This window comes from Lissotriton helveticus, chromosome 8 (genome assembly GCF_964261635.1).
Source record: "Lissotriton helveticus chromosome 8, aLisHel1.1, whole genome shotgun sequence".
Classification (NCBI taxonomy): domain Eukaryota; kingdom Metazoa; phylum Chordata; class Amphibia; order Caudata; family Salamandridae; genus Lissotriton; species Lissotriton helveticus.
The window spans coordinates 1543489537-1543514525 of record NC_136069.1 but is presented as its reverse complement, the minus strand read 5'-3'; the positions used below and the strand labels follow the sequence as shown (position 1 = coordinate 1543514525).

Here is a 24989-nt window from a genome sequence, read left to right as displayed (position 1 = left end):
ATTAAGGCATTTTCACATTTGATCACTGAAGAAGGGTTAGACTAAGTGCTAAGTACTGCAACTAATGCCTGAATATGCATAGCAGGCCTACACTGGGCATGCTGGGTTACACGCATGCCCAATTTAGCCCACGGAGGTGCTTCAACTATCATAGTATTAATGTGGCATATACTCCATTAACAAAGAAATGCAAGGTTTGTCTAATGATTCTCCCATTTTACTACAGTACCACTCTTATAAATGTGAATATTTATTTTAATTTTGCAGTTGGTGAACCAATCACTATTCCTAAAATTGAATGTCCAACTGAAAAAGATGTGGATCTCTACCACAGCATGTACCTGAACTCCTTGATCAAGCTCTTCAACAAATACAAGACTAAGTGTGGCGTCCCGGAGACTGAGGACCTCGAAGTGAACTAAAGGACCAGCTGCAACCATTTAGACTGGCAGCTCTTCCAGAAAGTGTCCCATGATATGCATCCCACCTCCAGACTTACAGTAGACAAAGCATACTACTTGGATTTTGAGAAACACATTTAGATAGTTTTGTGATTTTTATCCTACAGGAATTGCTTTGTAAATGCTTTTGATGCCAATGTGCTAACTTCCCATTGAGGAGGGATGTTCCGTTTTGGGACGTTTTAACAATTTGAGGAGCCTTTGCGCTAAAAACAGTGTTCTGGCAGAAAAAGCTGAGCCCCAGTAACTTTGGAATTGTAAGGCTTTCTTCTGACATTGGGGTCTTACAACTTGCGTCCTTTTTCAGTATTCGAAGCGTTTAGTATTCCTCTGTGGTCACTTTAACATAAACGTTGACCCATTGTTCTGCGACTCTCCAGAAGACGCTTACATTTTGTCAATGCATTCTGGTTGTCGCTTTGTGACTGAGAAACAGGCCACCAAGCTAGGTGAGCTGTGTAGTTTAAAGTATCTCCAGATTCATGTTGCACAAAAGATCACGTGTGAACTACCTTGGTTTCTGGAAATGTAATGAGAGCTACACTCGATGACTTCTCTCTGGAGTATGATTTCTGTAAGTCTAGCACAGGAGCACCTTACTTGAAGATATATATTTCACTGTTGTCTTTGGTCTTTTTGAGTTGATCTTAAAAGCCTGATTTATTTTTCCTGATTATGTACAACAGAGAGGACCTAAGATGCAATATGAAGTTCATGTAATCACATATTTGCCAATTGTACTAACTGTTTCAACTTCATTAGTGTTCTTTTATGGATTTCTGTCACATACACCAACCAATCTTACAGGAACTTTAGGATCTAGCCTGCAGCCTCTTTATAGTCATGGGCTTGCAGAACCAAATGTCTACAGAAGCATCCGTCTTCATTAGAATTGACTTCTTGAATGCTATGTCCACAAGAAAGACTTATTGAATGTAATATGGTATTAGGAAGTGTCCTTTCGGCCTTAGGTTGACTCTCGCACAAGGTTAGGGGTTTTATGGGTCACATTGATCCAATTTGTATGCAGGGGGGTGTTCTATATTAAAACACTGTACGGTAACCAAAGAAGGAAAAGCTAAAAAGCAAAGTGAGGTGGTTTTCTTTTCTTAAGTCATGTTGTCTCTCTTGAGTGCCTTTAATGATTATGCTGGTGCATAATGGTTAAAGGGAAGGTGTTGGCAGTATTAAGGACAGGAGACTCACCAGCAGCATGGACCGGGGAGAAAAATATGCATTCTACTGATTGATAGAAAATGTAATTCCTCCATTGAATGTATAAAGAAAATATAGACTTTGTGCTCACCATTTGACATTTTTGTATTAAAAATGTTTGTTTACATGAATGTTAACTGATGTAATGATGCTGTAAGAGAGCATAGAGTAGTTTTAAGATATTGCACAGGCTTCATGGGTAATTCAGCCTTTGATTCTAAGTGTGTCCTAGTTATAAAATGTGCCTTCTGCAATGAAGGAATGTTTTTACTTTCCAGTCACTGCATCTTTCAACTCTATTTACCAAGCTATTGATATTTTTTGTACTGTTTACACGAATAAAACTCATAAATAGGTGTCTCTTTCATGTTGTTGGGAATGTGCATGCTAAAGCTGTAACTAGGTCTGAACTACAAAACAAAGGTGACCAAGTAGAGGGCAAATATGAAATGAGCAACAAGATCTTCATCTAGATTTCAGTGCTAAAGACTGATCTACGACATGTATATATTGGCACATCTGGCAGATTTTCAGCTGGAGGGTGTGAATAGTTTGCACAAAGGACTAATACTGAAAGTGCACAATCTAGCTGTACTGAACTATGATTTTTCTTCCCCAGCATCAGTTGATGGGTTTAAGGGTAGAGGCCATTTGTAGCATTAGAAAGTTTGGATTACCCATAAACCTAGGTGGTTCAGAGATCATTACCTTATTCTCCGGTGTGCCTAATTCACTGCTGGTTGCTGCCAAAACCTGTTGTGTATTATAGTGAAGAGTTGTCTGCACTTTTGTTACTGCACCTTGCTTTATGGCTGGTATCTGAATTACACAATTCAGACCTGAGAAGTAGGACTCCTCTTTTCTGACAATTTTAAGAAAGTTCTGAGCAGTATTGGAACTGCAAAAAACTTACTAGAAAAATGAGTTTGTGCAAATACTTCTTGGCACAAACCCCTACTCTTGTTTACTTAACCAGTTGTGGACTGAAACTTTCAAAGACTCGAATAAAAAAAGAAAATCGAGGCTCAAAGCTGTGCCTAAGTGTTGGATTGTTGATAGAGGTGCTGCTGCAATCTATTATGGTAAATATTAATAATTCTTGATTAGCGGCACCACAGCCAATCCTAGTGCACTGTACACAATTCGGAATGCTTATTGGACAAGAGCTTTCACCTCCCTGTGGATGAATGAACAGTGACCGAGGTCTCCATCCAGTTGGTGGCTGGAGACTGGAACAGAAGAATATTCATCTGCCAAAAACAAACCACAGTCGAAAACCACCTGATAATGTCCACCCTGTGAAACTGCAGCAGCTGCTTTCAGTAAGTACATCACTGGCCAGCTCATGCTGGATAGTCTTGGCAAACAGATGCACTGAGTGCCTGGCTACTTTGTCTACCAATGAAGAAGCCATATCAACTCAGCCAGACTAAAGTGGCAAGTCTGCATTGCAATGCAAGGAATCTGAATGTGGGCCAGAGCTGGTGATATTGGAACTTGGAAATTTGGTTCGAGTCTTAAGGAATCGCTAATTAACACCAACTTCAAGTTGGGGGTAATTAGCGATTTTCTTAAAAAAAAGCACTTTTTTGCTTTTTTTAAAGTGGCATGTGGCACACGTTCATGCCATTAGGGCATGTATGTCCGCCACATGTGCACACATGCACATTTCAGGGGTGCAACAGGGTGTCCTTTTGACATCCTAGCACCCTTGAAATAGTGCCCGCTATTTGCAATTCACTAATATCGAATCGCAAACGGAGAATATCTTCCCCTTCATTCCTATGGGCCTCTAAGCCCATAGGAATGAATGGGTAGGTATTTCTTATTAGCGAATCTCAATTAGCGATTCGTTATTAAGGATCCACTAATATTTTAGCGATTCCTACCTACATTCAATTTTGCATGTCCTTAATAGTGAATCAGTAAAATTCGCTATTAAGGACTCGCAAATTTGATTTTACCTACATCTGGCCCTCTAATCCGGTAGTTCATAATCACCTTAAACTGTTGCGTAGCCTTTATAACCAGAAGGTTAGATTATGAACTGTGATTGCCAATCTTTCCAAGTCAACCAGCTCAAAACCTACATTTCAAAATGGACTCTTAAGGTGCGTGGGCAGAACAGATTGTGTCTCTTAACTTCTGGGACCCGGGCATGCGCAGGGAGAAAAATGTACTCTTCGACCATTACGCAGAAAATGTAATGCAATTGCTTAGCAAATGATAGGGGGACGCAATGCTACCTTGCAATGGGGAGAAGATAAAGTTCTTTGATCTAAAGGTGTATCTGCTGGCACCACCCCGTGCTCGAAAGTAAAACTTCATGCCAGGATGGCGCAGCTGCTTTGGGGCAGTCACTGTTTTTGCGTTGTTGACTGCGTTGTTGAGACTCTGCAAGGCATGGTGGCTCTGTCTCACTCATGAGTTGTAATCCTGCCCTCTCCTACTACTGGACCAAGATGAGAAGAGGAAGCTTGCATGGTGGTGGTCAGACTGAGTTGGAGGCCTCAGCAAGAGGTGGACAGCGACTGGGCAGAGTGAACTGGGGAGCCGAGGTCACAGAATGAGATTTATAGGGGGCCAATGATCAAAGGCATATTCTGATCCCTTCTTCACCTACAAAGATAGCTGGCATTCACTGGGGGGATCATGGGAAAGACAAACCAACATCTGTGACCTGCCACATTGTGTCCTTATTCACTATGCATGAGAATGTAGTATTGGCTCTGTAAAGTAGCGATTGCCAGGTATACGGCCCAAGCGCACTCTTGCACATGCCTCAACAGCAGGTCTCTACTTGGTGCTACTGTTTTTTCCATCTATATCCATACATTTCTGGAATAATGTTATCACTGTGGGGGCAGCAAGACAAAAGCAACAGGACAATATCTATGCCTTTAGTGTCAAGCCATTTTAATACTGCTCTTCAATTCATGGGTAATTAAGCGCATAGATATTCCAGCTGAACATTTAAACAATGGTCTTTTTGAAGAGTTATCAGGGATGCCTATGCGAAATCTATGGGCATGACCACGTTCAGAACATCTAAAGAATTAACCTTCTGCAAAGGATCTCTTAATGAATCCCAGTTGATTGACACACAATGGTTGCTATGTGAATTCATCCACAGTTTTAAAGCAGCATTATATGTAAGGTCTGGGTTACGTAAAGTAATAATATATTTGTCTGGTGAGACTCTGGGAGAACATAACAATATTCTGCTGTTTAAATTATAGGGGGAATAAAGAAAATGCTGCAGAGAAAAGATAGGAACTGACTAAATAAATATTTTTAAAAAATACAAGTTAAATGGCTTTTGATCCCTGTCCTTTAGAAATGGTTCACATGAGAACCAACGAGGACACAAATAACGTAACGTTTTATGTTCAATAAATGTTATTGATTGTCTATTTAATATAATGAAACAAACAATGAAGCTGTACATTGGGCTACACCCCCAAGGGTGTACACAAGGTAAATATATTACAGTAGCGTGAAATAAACTCTACATACAGTGCAGGTCTCTAGCTATAAAGGTACAGTTTGCTATACAGAATATGACCAGGTCGCCTATCGTTAACTCCCCGTTAAGGGTCTGTATGCAAACAATCCCAGAATAAAAAGTCAAGTGCAAAAAACACATCAAGTACAACCACAATGGATCCACATCTAGACCTGATGTAAATATTAAAACAAGATGAGGGGAAGGAAAGGAAGAGCGGGAAGGAAAGGAAGAGCTGAGGAAGTAAAGGAAGAGCTGGAAGGAAGAGAGAGATAGTAAAAGAAGAACAGGAAGAGGAAGTAAAAGAGGAGTGGGCAAGGGAAGGACAGGGAGGGGAAGAAAGGAAGAGCAGGGAGGGAAAAGAAAGGAAGAGGTGGGAGGGGAAGTAAAGGAAGAGCGGGGAGGGGAAGGAAAGGAAGAGCGGGAAGGGAAGGAAAGGAAGAGCTGAGGAAGTAAAGGAAGAGCTGGAAGGGGAAGCAACGGAAGAGAGAGATAGTAAAAGAAGAACAGGAAGAGGAAGTAAAAGAGGAGTAGGTAAGGGAAGAGCAGGGAGGGGAAGGAAAGGAAGAGCGGGGAGGGGAAGTAAAGGAAGAGGTGGGAGGGCAAGGAAAGGAGGAGTGGGGAGGGGAAGGAAAGGAGGAGCGGGGAGGGGAAGGAAAGGAAGAGGTGGGAGGGCAAGGAAAGGAGGAATGGGGAGGGGAAGGAAAGGAAGAGGTGGGAGGGGAAGGAAAGGAAGAGCGGGGAGGGGAAGGAAAGGAAGAGGTGGGAGGGGAAGGAAAGGAAGAGCGGGGAGGGGAAGGACAGGAAGAGTGGGGAGTGGAAGCAAAGGAATAGAGGGAAAGTAAAAGAAGACCAGTGAGAGGAAGTAAAAGAAGAGTAGGGAAGGGAAGTAAAGGAAGAGCGGGGAGGGAAAGGAAAGGAAGAGCGGGGAAGAGGACCAAAGGAACAGAGGGGAGGGGAAGGAAAGGAAGAGCAGGGAGGGAAAGGAAGAGGAGGGAGGGGAAGGAAAGGAAAAGCTGGGAAGGGAAGTAAAGGAAGAGCGGGGATGGGAAGGAACAGAAGAGCGGGGAAAGGTAAGCAAAAGAAGAGCGGGGAGGGGAAATAAAGGAAGAGCAGGGAGGGGAGGGGAAGGAAAGGAAGAGGTGGGAGGGGAAGGAAAGGAAGAGGTGGGAGGGGAGGGGAAGGAAAGCAAGAGTGGGGAGTGGAAGCAAAGGAATAGAGGGATAGTAAAAGAAGACCAGGGAGAGGAAGTAAAAGAAGAGTAGGGAAGGGAAGTAAAGGAAGAACGGGGAAGGGAAGTAAAGGAAGAGAGGGGAAGGAAAGGAAGATTGGTGAGGGGAAGGAAAGGAAGAGCAGGGAAGGGGAAGCAAAGGACGAGAGGGGAGGGGAAGGAAAGGAAGAGCAGGGAGGGAAAGGAAAGGAAGAGCAGGGAGAGGATGGAAATGAAGAGCAGGGAAGGGAAGGAAGAGCAGGGAAGGGAAGGAAGAGCAGGGAGGGGAAGGAAAGGAAGAGGGGAGGGGAAATAAAGGAAGAGGCAAGAGGGGACGAAAATGAAGAGCGGGAGGGGAAGGAAAGAAAAAAGCAGGCAGGTGAAGAAAATGAGTGGAAAGGGAAGTAAAGGAAGAGTGGGGGAAGGAAAGAAAGAATGGGGAAAGGAAGTAAAGTACAAGTGGAAAGAGGAAGGAATGGAAGAGTGGGAGGAGAAGGAAAGGAAGAGTGGGCAGTGGAAGCAAAAGAAGAGCAGGGAGAGGAATGAAAGAACGAGCAGGTAGGGCAAGGAAGGGAGGGTAGGGTAATGAAAGGAACAGTGGAGAGGGGAAGTAAAGGAAGAACAGAGAAAGGAAGGAAAGGAAGAGTGGAGAGGGGAAGTAAAGGAAGACAATGGAAAGGAGGGGAGAGGAAGGAAAGGAAAAATGGGGAGGGGATGTAAAGTACAAGTGGAAAGAGGAAGGAATGGAAGAGCAGGGAGGGGAAGAAATGAAGAGCATAGAGGAATATAAAAGACGAGCAGGGAGAGTTAAGGAAAGGAAGAGTGGGGAGTCGAAGGAAAGGAACAGTGGGGAGGGAAGTAAGGACAAGTGGAGAAGGGACGGAATGGGAGAGTGGGGAGGGGAAGGAAAGGAAGAGCGGGGAGGCGAAGGAAAGGAAGAGCGGGGAGGCGAAGGAAAGGAAAGGAAGAGTTGTGAGGGAAGTAATGGACAGTAAGGTAGATGATGGAACAGGGGCCAGCTAAACGTGCTAAGTTAATGTCTACGGAAGTAAAATACATCTGCTTCTCTCTGCTCATGGACAGCTGAGAAGAACAAAGAAGACTAAAATAAGTACACATGCCCAGCTCTGTAAAAACACGTTTGTACAGGATTCATAGTGTTAAAAAAGGCTTTTATGTTCCACAAGTCAACTCACCAGGGAAGTAGTTATTTGGGAGTGGAGTCTTTTGGTGGAAGCTACAAAAACAAACTTTCTTTGACCTCATGTAATCCTCCATTGAAAACATGCTTTAAAAGATTTTGGGAACCTTACGTGGTATTGGAAATTGAACCCAGACGAGTAGAATGGCATTGATCTCCCAAATCTACATAAAACCAGTCTAGCAGCTGGCACCTACAACTTGACCTTTGGTACATCTGTCACTGTCCTTGCTTCTCCTTTAGGGGTCTTGAAGGCAGGGGAAGAAACAGTAAAGCGAGTTCTTTGTTTTTTAATCATCTTTATTGGCATTTACATCAAGTTGCAACCAGTCAATACCGTAATGATTAAAGTTACGGTCAATTAATATATGTCCTTTCTGATATATACAGCTCAGATGGCAGATTATACCGAGCCAGCTTTGTTTATACATTGTTCAGCAAGGCTAAACCAGGTATCGTTTATGCCTACATAATATTTGTGAATCTCACGATAGGGTTAGTTCCTCGATAGCCAAAGGCGATCACCAAGGGTTGACTAAATCACATAACAGTCCTTAGCACATACATACAAAAAATAACATGGATTTTCAATAATTGTACAAGAGAAAATGGTGCGTAGTTTTCAGTTCTCGGTCTTTAATTAATTCTTTTCGCCCCGCCAACACGTGTTACGTCAATAGGGGGTTACCCGAGGACTTATTCAGGGCTGTATTGGTTCTCCAAATCACTCCATTCCTTTCACCTCTCCGCCGGTTCTACTTCCTACCCAGCTGGTTCAATGTTTTTCCAAAAAAGGTCTTATTACACGTAAGTACGTATCTCCAAAGCAGTGTATGTCCTATACTCAAGGTTAGAATAGCAATGACTTTAGTCCAGTCAAATAGGCGTGCTATGTTATTATCCAATAATCACTGTCCTCTCCTCAAAGAGAGTACACTTCCTCCTCCAAATTTTCCTGCAATCCTTCCCGTCTAGTGTGAACCGGAAGCATACCATACAGCCCGGAAGAAGTCCTGGGGTAACCCCTATCGACGAAACACGTGTTGGCTAGACAAAAGGATTTAAACGCCAAGAACTGAAAACTACACACCATTTTCTCTTGTACAATTATTGAAAATCTATGTTATTTTTTGTATGCGTGTGCTAAGGACTGTTGTGTGAGTTGACCCTTAAAGCTGTTTGTCCTGTCGTAGGAAGACCTGAAAGTCAGATCTTGGTGCCCTCACACACCCGCTAGGGTGTCATGCTTCATCATTGGGCGCTCCTTGTCAGGCTGGCGCTGCAATGCCTGACGGGCCTGGGGGCTCTTTATCGGAGATCTTTTAGAAGTCGCCGTCAAGATGAGTGCAAGTGAGGGGGCTACCTAACCGTGTAACTAATGAAATGTGTCTGTAGTGATTAAAATAGGTATCGTAAAGGCAAACCTTTATAGGAGATTCGTACAAGGTCTAGCTTAAAAACAGTGGAGCTATCATATGGTCTTAAGGTACCAGGATAGCTTCTAATGTGGGGCGGTCAACATGTTTCATGCCTCCGAGGCCCTATGATTGGGCGGCACTTCATCAGGACCAATGATATAGGTGATGTGGCCCTGTCTGGGGCTACTGGTCTCCCACTAATAGGGGATGACCCAACACAGTGGACCGGATAACCCCTAAGTGGATGCCGTTCTGTAGTTCCACCTAAAAGAAAGGGAGACATAATGTTTCTCAGATCCATGTGACAGGTGATTAAAAGGCTGTAATTATACTATGGTGAATTAGTCCAAGAGTATGAAAAATTTGACGTGTGGTGACCAAAGCTTGCTGATCTAAGTAAGGTGATTCAAGTTCAGCAAGAGCATTAAAAACATCTATATCTGAGTGGAAGACAACTACATTTAGGTAAAAACACGTAGAAGAACCGTGTAGGTAACGTTATTTATATACCTAATCTGTGCACATGAGCAGGTGGGAGAAGGCTTTCATAGTGTACGTATCCGCTTTTGGGTATTGGAAGTAACTTACCTCCATAGAGGCAGGATCCTGCTCCTTAGAAAAGGCGGAGGGTCCCGGTCTGAGTGAGGGAGACCTTCGATGCGAAAGGAGAGATATATTCAGGATTGTAGTTAAGACATCAATTGTTGCGTATTCAGATTAATATGTACTTGATTGCTAAGATAGGGTGTGGTTTGTATAGTTACATTTGGTGAGATTAATGTGTTATGAAACAGTAAAAACTCAGCTAGGTCCAATTAGAGTGGATATCATTAAGTACTATTGTAAATGCTGTGGCCATTGTGCAGTTCTCGCATTATCTGATTATAATTGCGGGAGGCCAGTAGGGGAACATGGAAACATATTTTTTGTAGTTTTGGGGCTGGCTTAGGGCGGGATGGGGCTGGTAGCACAGAGGAAGGAGTGATTTGCACATTCCACGTACGCATGACAGTTTGGCCGTCCGTCTTGGGCCTGCCAAACAGTCATGCGCACTTTGCATGTCCCTCACCAGGCTGTAATACACAGTTTTGTGAGGAACATGTCCATGCTCCCACTGCCCGTCTGAGAGCAGAGCCACGACACTAAGACCAAACACAGTGCTGTATTGCAGCGTTGTGATTGGCTTACCGGAGCCTGGGCCCTTCCTGCTTCCCTGACTCGCCGGAGAAAGAGACATTACAGCGGAGAGACAGTCACAGCAGCTGTGAGGAGGAAAGTGGGTTTCTTTTTGCATTTTATTCCCCCGCCAACACCACGTCCCTCCAACCCCGTTCCCTGCCAGCTGCATTCTAGAACTGCAGAAGAGAAACAGCTTCGACTAATACAGTGTGAAGGCAAATCAGCGCATCTCCCTTTTCTCGGAAAAAACAAAGACATTTATCTGAGGCTGAATATTGAATCAAGAACAAAGTCACACCAATCTTGTAGTGGCTCTACAAGAGTTGATATTCAAGCCATTAAGAATAGGCAACAATTGTTTGTGATCTGTCCTTATGATATACTTCGTACCCCATAAATAGGGTTTAGATTTTTCCACTCCCCAAATACAGGGGATCTCCTTTTCAGTAGCTGAATATTGTGATTCATAGGTTCTCAAAGTATAAGACTCAAAAGCAATTGTGTGATCCTAATTGTAATGACCATAAGCTAACACAGCACTTAGGCCAACATTACTGGCATCAACAGTTATACACATTAGTTTGCCTGGAACACATGGAGCCAGAAATGCCATTGGTTGATCTTGTTCATTCGCTTAAACATACATATTATTTTTCTTTAGTAGTTTGCGCAATGGTTTAGCAATGGTTGCAAAGTCCTCAATAAATTTCATTTAAAACTCATACACCACCATTATAGATAACAATCAGTGTTGATTAGTGGGACAAGGAACATTTTGAATCACCTCTAGCAAACGTGGTTGAGGCTTAATCCCTGCACTCAACACAATATTTATTTATTTTAAGACATTTATTAAGCACACTGTCACCTTGCAGGCATCCTGGCGCTGACTGGTTCAGAGGAGCGGACGTTAACAGCTGGAGCGTGACCTTTCAAAGAGTTGCCTTGGGAAACAGCCATGTTTTAATCTTTCTCCTAAACGGAAGAAGTTCAGAAATTTGCCTGATCTCGAGCGGGAGCAGATTCCAGAGTTTGGCAGCAGCCACCTCAAAGGATCTGCCTCCAGCTCTGACCTTCCTGAATCTTGGTACCTTCACCAACTTGGCCGTGTATCCTCTGCCTCATAGGTAGCCAATGCAATTTCACAAGGGAGGACAACCCATGTGCTCTTCTGGAGAATATGTCCAAGACACTCTACCTTTTACATTTGTCCTTTCTGAGTCATCTCTCCCCATAAACAATTTTTAAAAAGCTTGCAGTGTATTCTTGTTTATTCTTATCAAAAATTAATAAGTCGTCTTGAAATGCCATAACCCCATCCAATTCATGCAGCACTTTACTCATAAGTCTTTGAAAGGAAGCCGCTGCCAATGCCAGACCAAAAGGCATTCTATGAACCCTGAAAACACCATCAGGAGAGACAAAAGCTGTCGAATGCCGTGGCTCCTCGGCCAGCGCTACCTGATGATATACAGACCTCAGATCAAGTTTCAAAAAAACTGTGCCCCATTCAACTTTGTCACCCTCTCATCAATTGCCAGTAAGGGATGCCCCTCTACCTAAATGTCCTTATTCAAACTTCTCAAATGAATGCACATCCACAAATCATTGTTCTTCTTGTGTGTCACAACAATAGGTTACAATCACTGGGAAGACTCTTCATCTTTACACAGACACTTCAATAATTTCCTCAAATCATTCCTCACACTGAAATGTACACATCTTAGCTTCTGTTTCCCTAGAACAGCTCCTTGATTAACTTCAAACCCCTTCAATTCTTTCAACTCGTTTGAATCCCATCTGGAAAGTTATGCAAAATTGTTTCCAACAAATAAACTTTCTCCCCATTAATGGTATCTTTTACCCACAAAACATAGGTTGTTTACATGCTGGCTTCAACAAAATACATAAATGTCCCTCAAGATGGCATCCCAAAATATCAGGTTTGTCAATTGATATTTAAACTTTCCCTTGAACTTTTCTCCCTCTGAATTCTTCAGTAGTTTTAAAATAGAAAACTTCAACATCAATTTTCAAACCATTATGCCCCCTGGAGATAACATCAGGAGGCTTCAGACTCAGAAATCAACCCTTTGATTTCAGCGGTATTTTTAGAAATAATAGTTATCTTAGACCCGGAATCCATCAATAATGAAACAACCACTTTCCTAACCTCAAAATCCTCAATCGGAGCCTTTGCAATGGGAAACTCACATTTGTTAACTTCCACACACAATACCAGATTGCTCATGCTATTGCCTGTTTGCTTTGTCATTCTATAGCAACATTCACTTTATCACTTTTGTTCAGACCTTTTCAAACTCTAGCAAAATGTCCAACTGTTCCACACTTCACACATAGTTTCCAAGCTCTGGGCATTGTTTAAAAATAGCAATGCGAAATTTAAAACCACATCTAAACAGGACCCATTTTTAGGGCTCGGGACGGAGGTCAGAGATCCTATTAGTACAGAAAGAAAAAAAAATGTCTAAAGGGCTCGGGAAAGACACATTCCTTAGTTTTTTTCTTATCTGAATGTTGATTGGTCGTCGTGGTGCTGTTTTTGTAGTAGTCTTGATGCCATAGGGCATTAGGCGTCCATGTTGGCATTTTCGCGCACGGCCGTCCATAAATATCAATTAGGAGCTGTCAGGGTGGCCGTCTAATGCATTCCAGATGGTGTGCGCGCGTTCACCATCACGCAGTGCGTTTGTCGGGCGCGCGTCCTCCTCACGTGCACCATAAACTACGGGTATATCTCTCACACCTCTTCCTCCAGCACTCTGCTAAGCGCCGCGTCTCATAACACCATAACTAAACCGCGACAGCACATGACAAGCTATGGCAGACTTGGAAACTTTATCTGATAGACTGTCTAAACACGGCAGCCGCAGAAGGCGCCATGCCCATACGACCGTCACAGACGTCTCTGAACTCCCTCTTACAACACAGACACTGGCATTAAGGACCCACTCTAAGTATCAGCACCACAAACTCTCGCGAGATCTCATTTAAAGGTGCCTCGCGAGCAGCAGGCGGCGCGGAGGGAAAGCATCTCTTGTGAATTGTTTGCAGATATTTCCTGTTGCATAAGGGAGTGTGCACAAGTACCTCACCGTGAGAAGGCGGAGTCCTGCTGCGAGCTGGCGAGTAAGTCCTGCACAAAGCTGCTGCACAGAACACTCCTCCTCCTAAGACACTCCGTCCGCCTCCCTTAGCGCCTAGAAAGCAGACTCCGCTCCCGCGAGCCAGCCTCCGGACTGACTGCTCGTGCGGGAGAGGCCTTGGGTTTGCAGCCCTGAACCAAGTGTTCGCCTCCCCAGCCCCTTGAAACCCTGGCACTGGGCCCACTCGCCGCAAGGTGGGCCTTCATGTCAGGCAGCCTACAGACGCACCGACATGTATGATCCGCCAGCTGTGTGCACGAGAGGATGGTCGCGCTGTGTCATGTCTCAACCTGGTACACGGGGGTGGGGACGCCGGGCAGGTGATGGGGTTTCATCAAGAAGTCCTCGAGCAAGTCCCGGTATGCCCCTTGCGTGCCTTGTGATCTCAGGCGCATGTTCTCCCGAAGCATCGGTGTCTCTCTCTGGTGCACCTCTGTGCTCTTTCGAGGGGGACGAGGCACTTTATTCCCGAGGAGGAGAGAGGACTCTGTAAAAGGTCACGGTGTTGGTCACAAAAAAAGAGAAGTTTACACGAGGCACTTTGGAATCCTTCTGAGACCCCTCACACTGCTTAGCCCTGCGTCTCAACACTAACCAAACTCCAACATCACACCACAGGTGTTGGAGCACTATGACAGGCTTGGGAACATCATCTGATAGGCTGTCTACACAAGGCGGTCCCTGAAGACGCCGTGCCGCATAAGACAGTCCCGGGCAGAGCTGCCGAATTTGAAGCTGGGGAACCAGGCTCGCGTGGCTTTAAGTGGGATGAAAAAACTGGAGGGTCTCTCAAAAGGGCGTGGCCAATGTAATTAAGGGCGTGGCTTAAAACACTCAAACTACAAAATCTGTGGTTAGCATAGTGTGCCTCTCGACTTGTATTTTTTTGTGTCTGTCATTGCATTTAGCTATAGGATACAACAAGTAACATCATACCTACAAGTCAATGGCTTTGTCAATGGTTGTTAGTTGCAGTAGACAAATAAGCAGCAGCTAAGGCTTGTTGTATGGAATATTGAAAAAAATTCCACTTAAAGCCCAGGTGACACCAGGACAGTGTTGCTGCTCCGAGTTTCAAAAAGAGAAGGGAAATCCAGAGAAAAAATAAATGACTCTCTTTAAAGGATTTCCCTTCCCCTAAAAGGCTCACGTGGCATGACGTCATGCCGTAACTTCTCCACTAGGTGTCACTGCCGTACTGATTGCTCCAGAAGCTATACTAAGGCTACTTTGTGAATGGCCACTGGCTGTCACTGTTGCCCTGCCCACTCAGGGCCCCTGCAAATTCAGCCTGTGATTGGTCACTGGATGTCATTGCTATATTGCCCAATTAGGGCCCCTACTAAAGCTACATTCTGACGAGCGGCAGGGCGGCACTGCCGCACGGAGCATTCTAGGACGCCAATGCTCTAACCACTGGGTGTCACTGCTGACTCAGCAAGACATCAGCAAATGCAGTAATGTAACTGACCACAAGGTGTTACTGAGCACTGCCCAGTCATTCAAAATCTTTATTTCGGCTTCACGCCATAAAAGAACAGTTTATACATTACAGTTCATGGATAATTAAACATTCAATTAAAATATTAAACTCATTCTTTAAAGCTGTGCAATACATGTTGAAAGACACTCGGAGCATGACAATAAAAACATGTGGACAATGAAGGACATCACAATAATTCTGAAAAGAAAAATTCGGCTCAGTAGTACTGTCAAAAGCGATTCAAGTCTAAAAAATGATAACAACTCAGTTACAGCTGCTGTCCCATTTTTTTCCTCTGGTAGCAAATAGAAAGTAAAAATCTACTAACACTAAATGTTATCTGTTGCGATGTGTTAGTGGACAAGATTCTCAGAGCCTGAAGGCAGGAACTCAAGCCTAATAATAGGCATATTGGTTTGATCCATCTTTTTCTTGCTTGGCCATACAGAGGGCAGAAAAAAAGAATGTGCTGCTCATTCTCTATCTGGTTGTTTTCACAAAATGAGCAAACTTCGTCCAATGCAGGAGAAGATGGATCTCGATTCCTTGCCCAACGAGCCAAAGTTGATTTTATTAAAAGATTACCATATCTAAATTTTAAAAATAATGTTTTGGCAAGTGGGGGCTCTATTTCGTCCATAAAAGTCTCATAAAGGGGTTCATCCTTAAAGTTTAAAAATTTTGAGACTAATGAGCCACTGGTTGTGGTGTTTACAGTCATATTTGCTACGAAGGACCAAAAGGCTCTTTTCAGGACTAATTTGGGGTTGGGTGGTAACAGCTCAGGGTTCTCCCAAAAGTGTTTCAGACCTATGTTATTGAGCCAAGTACTAACATGTCTAAGCCATGGAATAGTTTTCTGGCTGTCCAACGCCATAATCTCTATCAGCCCATCTTTATAGGCTTGAAGTTCAGGGACATGCCACAATCTAACCCATAGCATTAACGGTCTGATAAGAACATGATGGTCAGTTCTTTTAAAGTTAAGGTCCAGTTGCAGGGGTACTAATGGTGTACCTCTCGGAACCCTTACCAAGCTTCGCATAAAATTGTTATCTTGGACGCTAAAGGTCTCCTTAGACCCAATCCCCCATACTTCCGCACCATAAAGAACTGATGCTTGAACTTTGAATTTAAATAGTTCCATTACTGGAGAGACCGCTTTACTAGTGCTTAGGCTTTGCTCCCTAAGTATTGGTTTGACATTCTGAGCAAATAACATTTTACTTTTTTCCAATTGAGCTTTCCAGGTAAAGTTGGAATCTAGTGTCACACCTAGATATGAAAAGTGTGGCACTGACTCCAACCTTACTCCTTTTAAAGTTAGGCAACCCTTGTCTGGTTTCGTTGGATTTAGGGCCATGTATTTTGTTTTTTTTCCATTAATCTCCAGCCCCTTATGACTACAATACTCGTTAAAAGTATTCAATAAAGTCTGCAAGCCATTTTTTGTTTGAGATATCAAGATGGTATCGTCAGCAAATAATAGAGATGTTACCCTTTCGCCATTCAGTTTCGGAGAGTCATTTTTACATTTCTCCAAATATGAGGGAATATCATTCACGAAAATGGAGAAAAGCGTGGGGGCCAAGACGCATCCTTGACGAACTCCACGTTCGATTGGAATTTTTCGTGTTAACTCGCCGTTTGGACCCCATCTAATTCTCGCAAAGTTCCCTTCATGTAGTTTTATAATCTGAACAACTATATTATTAGGCATACCCGCTGCACTCAACGTTTTCCACAGAAGATCACGTGGCACTAAATCAAATGCTGCCCTTAAATCAACAAAGGCAACATATAAGTGGGCCTTTTTTATCTTTACGTACTTCCAATAGAGGCAGCAGAATCTAAAGATCTGATCTATAGTGCTGACTTTTGTTTTAAACCCGGCTTGAAATTTAGTCAAAAATAAATTTTCCTCCAACCAATTACTCACACGTAATAAAATATGACGTGAGTAGATTTTCTGAAGGATGTCCATTAGGCTAATTGGCCGATAATTACAGGGGTCCTTCCTGTCACCTTTTTTATATATTAAAACAATTTCAGCTCCCTTCCAACTTTCGGGAAATTCTAAACTGAATGATAATTTATTGCACAGATAGTTAATATAGGGTGCCCATATTTGTGAGTCATGCTTATAGAGATCCCCAGGGATTTTATCCAAACCTGGAGCTTTCCCAGATTTTATTTGGCTTATTGCCAACTCTGTTTCCCCTAAACTAAAAACGAGCGGATCTGCTGGAATTTCGTGACTTACTGTATTTGATACTATAGGGGAATCATCATATTTTTTATACAAATTTGTAAAATGAGTTACCCAAGTTAGCTCATCTAAAAAGGTGTCCTTAACCACCCTGCCTACATGGTTCCCATTTGCTACCAGCCTCCAAAAGGCTACATTATCGCGTAGTCTTGCGGCTAACAGCAATTCGGCCCATTTCTCTTCCTCCCATGCTATTTTTGATGTCCTTTGGACAGACTTATAGTTATATCTTGCTTTTTGTACATCCAATTGGGACTTGGATTTAATCGCAATTAGTAATTCCCTCTTTGACTCTCTACAGGATTTGTCGTACCAAGGCTTGCTATGAGACAGATTCTGGGTCTTTTGCTGTTTTTTTTTAGGCATTTTAGTTACTAATAATTTTAGTTTGAGAAAAAACTCCTGATGTATAGTCAAGAAGGGAGTTTTTACTTCCTCCTCGGGAGTTAAACCTAAATATAAAGCAAAGGTCCCCGCAAAAAGTGAGTATATTTCACTAAGGATATCGCTGTGATCCAAAATAAATGGCCATTTTAGCGATCTCCTATTGTTGCTAATATGGATCTCATTGTCATCGCCAACACCTTCCTCAGATGGGAGTGGTGGAGATGGATCATTAAATAGTGCAACATCTAAGGTCAATTTTAAGGGAAAATGATCGCTTTCAACCCTCTCCATTATTTCAAGATCTACAAGATACGGCCAAAGGGGAATAGAAACTAACACAAAATCCAAATTACTCTTGTAGGTGTTCCTACTAAAGGTGGGTTTCTTTAAGGTGTCGGACGGTAACCGACCGTTACAGGCTCTAAGGAAATGCTCTGTGCATAGTTTGATCAGCTGGAGAGCCAAAGTGGAACATTTGACCGATTTAATATTCTCGAGGAAAGGGATTTTATTCACCTGATCTTCTTCCTCAAAGATCTCACTTAGGCCCAAAACAGGTTCATAATTGCAATTCAAATCCCCAGCCAAAATAACAAAATCCTCCCTAGGCTCCAGCCCACTCAAAAAACAGTCAAGTTTAGAGACGGTTGGAGATTCTTTTGAAGATGAAGCTGGCCTATTGTAGATATTTATTAGGAATACTTTATTCCCATTAGAAGTTGTAATTTTTAATACTAGAATATCTACAGAATTTACGTCTATCACCTCAATATTAACCTTTAGATTTATTTTTACCCAAATCAGAAGTCCCCCCGACGACCTTCCACAGTTTTCAGAGGCTCAGAGCAGGGGGGCAGAGACACGGGAAGAGGCGGCAGGTGTGCTGGATGCTTCGCGCACAGCCTGGTGGGCCTCGCAGTCCCGTCCTCCTGTGGCAGGCGCTCTCTCCCCCAACGCGGCTTCTGGTACCGGGGCTCCAAGCAGGCAACAAACACAACGTCCAACTCCCAATGCGAGCGGCACCCCAGTCGAGGAATCACACCAGTGCTGCACTGGTTGTCACTACTATACTGCTCCCCTGGGGAGGGGCTAAAACTGCCCTTGGAAAGGCCACTAGATGTCACTGCTGACTCAGGACCCCTACAAATGCCGCTTGTGGCTGTCTGCTAGCTAGCACTACTGCACTGTTGACCCACGTCCCCTACACCTGCAGTACTGTGACTGGCCACTAGGTGTCCCTGCTGCATTGCAAGGCCTATGACAGCAGTGCTCCATTTTGACTGGGCTGGAACCCTACAAGTGCCACACAGGCCACTGGATGGCGCTGTTGCACTGCTCACCATAGGACTCCTACCGAAGCCGGTCTTATTGGTGCACTAGACTGGCAGCTGGGTGCCATAGGTGCTGGGGTGGCGATCTGCACCTTCCCTTACGTGATGGAAAAAATATGATGCACATTGACCCCAACCGAAGAAGGACATCACAGGCAGTAATGGTGCAATATTCTCACACTCACAAGGAGATCACTGGCAGTACACACCACATGAACACACTCCATAACACATAGCAACAATACATTGGCATTTACAATGCCATTAGCTCAAACTCAAATAAGTCCGAGCCCGATTGCATTTCTAATGCTTGTTACTATGGGTTCCTTGCTTAAGTGGTATTTTTTCTGTCAAGCTTTCTTTATTGGGTTTACAGGGCGGATTACATACATACATAATGCAACATAAAGAAGCCTAGAAATATTACATGGAAGTTGTTAATAATGCTGCCCGGTGCTCGAGACAAAATACTACATTAGCAGTAAACATAGTAAAGACAAATGCATCTATGTCAACATTTTAGCATAGCAATGAATAAATCTTGCACCTAGTTTTTCCCTCCCCCGCCCTACAAATTCTCAACTGTAAACCATGAGTGAGTGTACCAAAACGGTATAACAAGTGTAAGGTGTGTGCGAGCCGGTGGGCATGGAGTGTCATTTTCGTGATCACTTGTCTCTGGGAGGGGACTCTTGGGTCTCTCAAAATGGTCAGTACTGGAAGAGATGGAGTGCTCTCATACAAGTGGGACAGACGGTAAGTGGAAGATCCTCCGCAAGGAAGAGGAGTAATGGACCCCATTGATATTCAAAATTTTTGTAGTTATCCATTAAAATATCTGCAATTCATTCCATTGAGAACCCTTCATTCCTCCTGCATGGTTCACACTTTTTTCAATGTGGGAGAGATCTCTGGTAGCTCACAAGTCACATGTCTGGATGAAGGACCCAGTGTTTTAGTTGAATGTAATGGTACCACTCGGAAGCCAAAATCCAGCTAGCAGTGCCCAAAAGTAAGTATGTCCTGTCCATGGAGCAGGTCTGAAATGCTCAAGTATCTTCCCTCCCATCTCAGATCAAAGGGACTGGAGGAAAGGCAGGATTGAAGTGAATGGGAGTATAGTGTGAAGGGAAAGTAGCCTATCCCACCATCCAAGTCACAGAGTCCCATACCCGAAGATATGGGACTCTGAGGGCTGAGTGGGCTGAGATATGCATTAGGAGGGTCTAACTGATTTGGGTTTCCATAGTATGTCCCAGACATATCGTCCAACCACCTTTCGATCCATATGAGCCAATGTTTGTCTGATTCCCTCATTGCCCATTCGGATATTACTTGCAGTTATGTTGCCTTGTATTATACAGAAAAGTCAGGCATTGTCAGCCACCGCCTTTTTCGGCAACCACAGTTGTTTAAAGGGGAGACATGGTCTAATACGAAGTGTATCACCAGGGATCGGAACTCTGACAAAAAGTCCCTCGGCAGCTCAATTGGGAGACCCTGGAAGGGACATAAAATCCAAGGTAAGACAGTTATTTTAATTGCATTTATACATCCTAACTATGAAATATACATGGGAGAGCATTGTTTAAGTTCCGCCTTGAGCTTTCGTAGCAGTGGGGGAAAGTTAGCGCAGCATATGTGAGAGATTATGGGGTGATGTTGATCCCTAGATAAGTAATATCTTTTTGGCCCATTCGAAAGGAGTCGATTTTACCAATGCCTCCATCTCCGGTGCGGGTAGAGTCAAATTCAGAAGGAAAGATTTATGGAGTTATGTGGTAACCTTCCACAGCTTAGTAGCGGGTTAGTTCTCTTTGCAAACTTATTACTGATGTGGTGGGGGAGGTACGGGAGAGCAACACATCATCCGCAAAAAGCGAAATTTTATGATCCGCAGAGCTAGGAAATGCCACTGCTCATTGGCGTGGCTCTTATGTTGGCAGCTAGGGGTTATATGCTGTGTGCAAATAAAAGGGGTGACAATGGACATCCCTGGCGTGCACCTCGTTTTAATTGAAGGAAAACTGATCCCACCCCATTAACTACCACCCGTGAGAGTGGATTTGTGTAGTTTGCCTAGGCCATGTCTATAAAACAATCCTTAAAGCCCAAGTTGCGTAGAATGTGGAATAGAAAGGACCAATCCACCCAGTGGAAGGTAGGATAGGAGATCATCCTTAGGGATATTTTGCTACCTGGGGTTGCTGGTGGAAGTCTCTTGTTTGGGCTGGTTGAAAGTAGCATGACACCCTATTCGTTTGCGATTTCTTCGGAGGTACAGTACTCCACTGTAGAGGGGTGATATTGAATCAGTACCCATCAATGGTAGAAGGGAGCTTGCCTAAGTAATAACAAATACCCTGATATTTGCAAAGCGAAACTAATCACCCCTAAGGGTCTCAAGGCACTGGGGGCCTTTGGGAAGATTATGGTGCTGGGCTGAGCTGTTGCCGGGGATCAAACTGTGAGCCCCGTGCTCTGGAGTCAGCTGCCCTGGCCGCTGTGCCTAGCACACTAACGTCTCACCACTGAGCTTTTTGATGCACCTCGATAGGTCTGGCTCTGCCTGCTTCAGGGCCTACATGTTCTCTATGTAGCATAAACAAGTTATATTTGATGTGGGGCTATGGGTCAGTTCTAGCCTAACACTCTCTACAGGTGTCACTCAGGACTTCAGGAAAGGAACCACTGGTGCCCACCTCTTGTTTTATTACCTTTGCCCAATTTCTTGGAGGGAGAGCCACAAGGTTTCAGGCCCCAGGCTTGTTGAGAGGCTCCTAATTATCAGTGCGGCCAAGTTCAGTTGTGGACATGGATCAGCTGGGGATACATTGCTTGGCAGCAGTGTGGTGCATCTAGGGCTGGCTCCACCACTGATTTACCCTCTCCTGCCATCATCCCTGGCAAGTTTTTTTGTGTGAAAATGTAGTAATGACACCAGACACAGAGCTTTGGGTTGAGTGCTTTATTCATGAAAGCCTCACAACATCAGCAACGAAGCGGGATCCACCATCGCCAGCCACAAACCAACTGCCGCAGGTGGAACCACACGACGGACGGTAACGTTCCATAAGAATAGAACTCGGGCTAGACACAGCCAAGCCCAAACAATGCAAGTAGCCCATTACAACCACCTCCTCCCTTCTACCCAAAAGACCAAACAAGGAATACAAAACAAAACAAGAAACAGAGAAGTGCATCAATAAAAGTCAATACACAAAGGGAAGAAAATGCTAAAATGTAAGTTAGTACATGATTAAGGCTCCCTGTTTTCCGTTTTTACTGATTTTTACAGATAAATACAGACAGAAAACCATTTGTTTTCTTGTCTTTATTTATTTTTAAATGTGGATAAAAATGGAAATTAGGTGCTTTTTGAGTGATTCTAAATACACTTTGCCATGACTGCCAGGCCAATACCTGAGTGGATTAATAGGTAAGGCGGTTAAAACAAACAGGACATTTAGGAAAGAGGCTTAAACAGCAGTAGATATGCACAAGTCTGATACTGAAATGTGCATATTTTCATGTAAGTGCATTGATTTCTATTCTGCGGGTGTTCATATCACTGAAACCGGGCATGCATTCAAGCATGACTACATATTTATTGGGTAAATAAATGTGGAAATATACCAGTTTCAGCTTTATGTTTTTCACAAAACCCATAATAAATATGGATAAATACAGATAAAGTTGACAAAAAATAAATATGGATAAATAAAGATGGAAATGTCAAAAAAATGAATACCACAAAACCGGGAGCCCCATACATAATCCGCCAAATAGCGAGGCGGTCTGCAAGACCGGCAAGGGCGAGTAGACTCAGGCCCCAAAGGAGGAGAAGAACTACAATGAAGCAAGCTGGGAACACACCCAGAGGCACCCCCAGAGCCAGCCTCACTACCCCCTCCCACTGTTGCCAGATCTGCTGTCAAGGGGCCCAGCTGTTTTGGCTCCCAAGTCATCTCCTTTGCCATACAACGCAACCTTGCACTTGTTCCACTTGTTACCATTGTCAAGCAGAACATAGTTACTGAAAACTTGCCTCACTCTAAAGGGCCCCCAGAACTTGGACAACCCTCTGCCAGGGCTTCTGTGTTAGATTTTGACCCAGTCATGGGTGCAGAAAGCCTGAGCGTCAAAAGTGACTCCATCCCCTTTGCGGATACAGACTTGGGAGAGGCAAGCCAAGAGGGTAAGAGTTGTGTGCCAGGCTTCCTCCCATGCCTTTTCTCGAAGGGAGGAATACCAGTCACACTATGAGCAGTTGTGCGATGTGCCCATACCATTTCATCAACCAATTCTCTGACATTTTTCCCACTATGAGTGGCCATGGAAATGGTGCCCTTAAGCAGGCGATTGGCTCATTCCACCATGCCATTGGCCTGAGGGTTGTAAAGGGCTGTGCAGTGATGTGGAATACCACACTTAACAAGAAAATCCCTCATTTCATGCGAAACAAGTTGAGTGCCATTATCCATGACAAGGATACAGGGAAGACCCTCCTCTTGAAATACAACCTTCCGCTGCTCAATAGTCCTGCAAGTCGTAACAACAGACATAAAAAGAACAATCAGCCATTTAGAGTGAACATCAACCAGCACCAAAGCATTTCTCAACCTCTCCTCCACACCGTGCATTTGCCCAATGAAGTCTAAACAAACGGTACTCCAGGGCAGCCCAGGATCCTCAATGTGACCAGGTGTAGCCTGACAGCCAGTCTGGAGCCTTTTTCCACTCTCCAAGCACACCTCACAATTGGAAATCCTAGAAATGATCTGCTCATCCATGGAGGGCCACCAGAAATTTACACGCACCCGCATCTTAATCATGGTTTGCCCGAGATGTCCCTCATGAGCAAGCCTAATAATATTAGGCCTTGACTCATAAGGAGGTACACATTTGTCATTCCTTATCAAAACTTTAAATTCACTAACACTCAATTCATCCAAGATCTTCACAAAAGGTCTACTGAATAGGGGGCACAGTGCTTTCCCTCTACCACCTGAGATCAACATGCGTTCAACAGCCTTATGTGTGGAGTCTCGATCCATGCACATGTACCACTCATCCACCAACAAGGCCCCGCCAACGCACTCCTCCACATCACCCAAAGTGGCCACAGCACCGTCTTGTTTCCAAGAAGATCCTACGCTCTGACCTTCCTTGCTCCTCAAAGACAAGCTAGACAAGCAGTCGGCTTGAGCATTTTTCCAGCCCGGAATGTGAGCTACCCGGTATCTGTATTCTTGGAGACGAGAGGCAAGTCTGGCTAATCTTGCTGAGTCTTTACACGGCGCCACCTGGACTTAACAACTTAACCAAGGGTTTGTGGTAAGTGTGAATGCAAAAATCGAGATCCCACAAGAAGGTCCTGAAATGCTCAACAGACCATGCAGCTGCCAGCGCATCACGCTCGATGACCGAGTAGTCAGTCTCACTCCTGGACGCAGAGCGGGAGGCAAATGCCTCTGTCCTTTCACACCCCGCATGCACTTGAGACAACACAGCCCCAGCCCACAAGCACTGGCGTCGACAGTTCGAAAGGTGGTGAGGTGAGTGTCAAAGGGTGCAAGAACCCAAGCTTCACAAATATCCCTCCAAATAAGATCCATAGCACTCTGTTAAGCACCCCCACACAAAAGAACACCCTTTCTTTAACAACGACCTGAGAGCCTCAGTCTTGGTAGCAAAGTAGTTGACAAATTTGGCATAATACGCTATTAAGCCCATGAACGACCATAACTGGTCCTTGTCGTGAGGAACAGGAGCATCTTGAATAGTTTCAATCAGGTTGACCTTGGGGGTGAACACCCTGCCCAGAGATGGTGTGGCCAAGGTACTCGACCTTCTCCACCAGAAACTTGCACTTGTCTTTTCTCAGTGTAAGACCAGCCTCCCTCAATCTGCCCAGGACTTCCCTTAAAATCTTGTTGTGCCCCTGAATTGACACCCCAAACACGAGGATGTCATTCCAAAAAATGTTTACATTCTCAACACCTCAGACAGATACGCTGAAAAACACTGGCAGTGGATGACAATCCGGAGGGCAGCCTTTTGAACCTGAAGGTGCTTGCCATGGTAATAAACGTTGTGAGATGTTTGGACTTTTCATGTAACTAAATTTGACGATAAGCACTTTTCAAATCTAGATGTGAAA

The 24989-nt window shown here is 44.1% G+C and overlaps 1 protein-coding gene across 1 annotated transcript in view; it reads left to right on the top strand.

The window, feature by feature from the left end:
* DGAT2 (diacylglycerol O-acyltransferase 2) overlaps window positions 1-2032 on the top strand; it is a 55478-nt gene extending 53446 nt beyond the window's left edge. The window contains exon 8 of the mRNA XM_078658532.1: window positions 268-2032. Within this exon, the coding sequence (XP_078514658.1) occupies window positions 268-422 (155 nt within the window). The 3' untranslated portion in view covers window positions 423-2032. The remainder of the gene's footprint in view (window positions 1-267) is intronic.
* Window positions 2033-24989: the final 22957 nt, after the last annotated feature.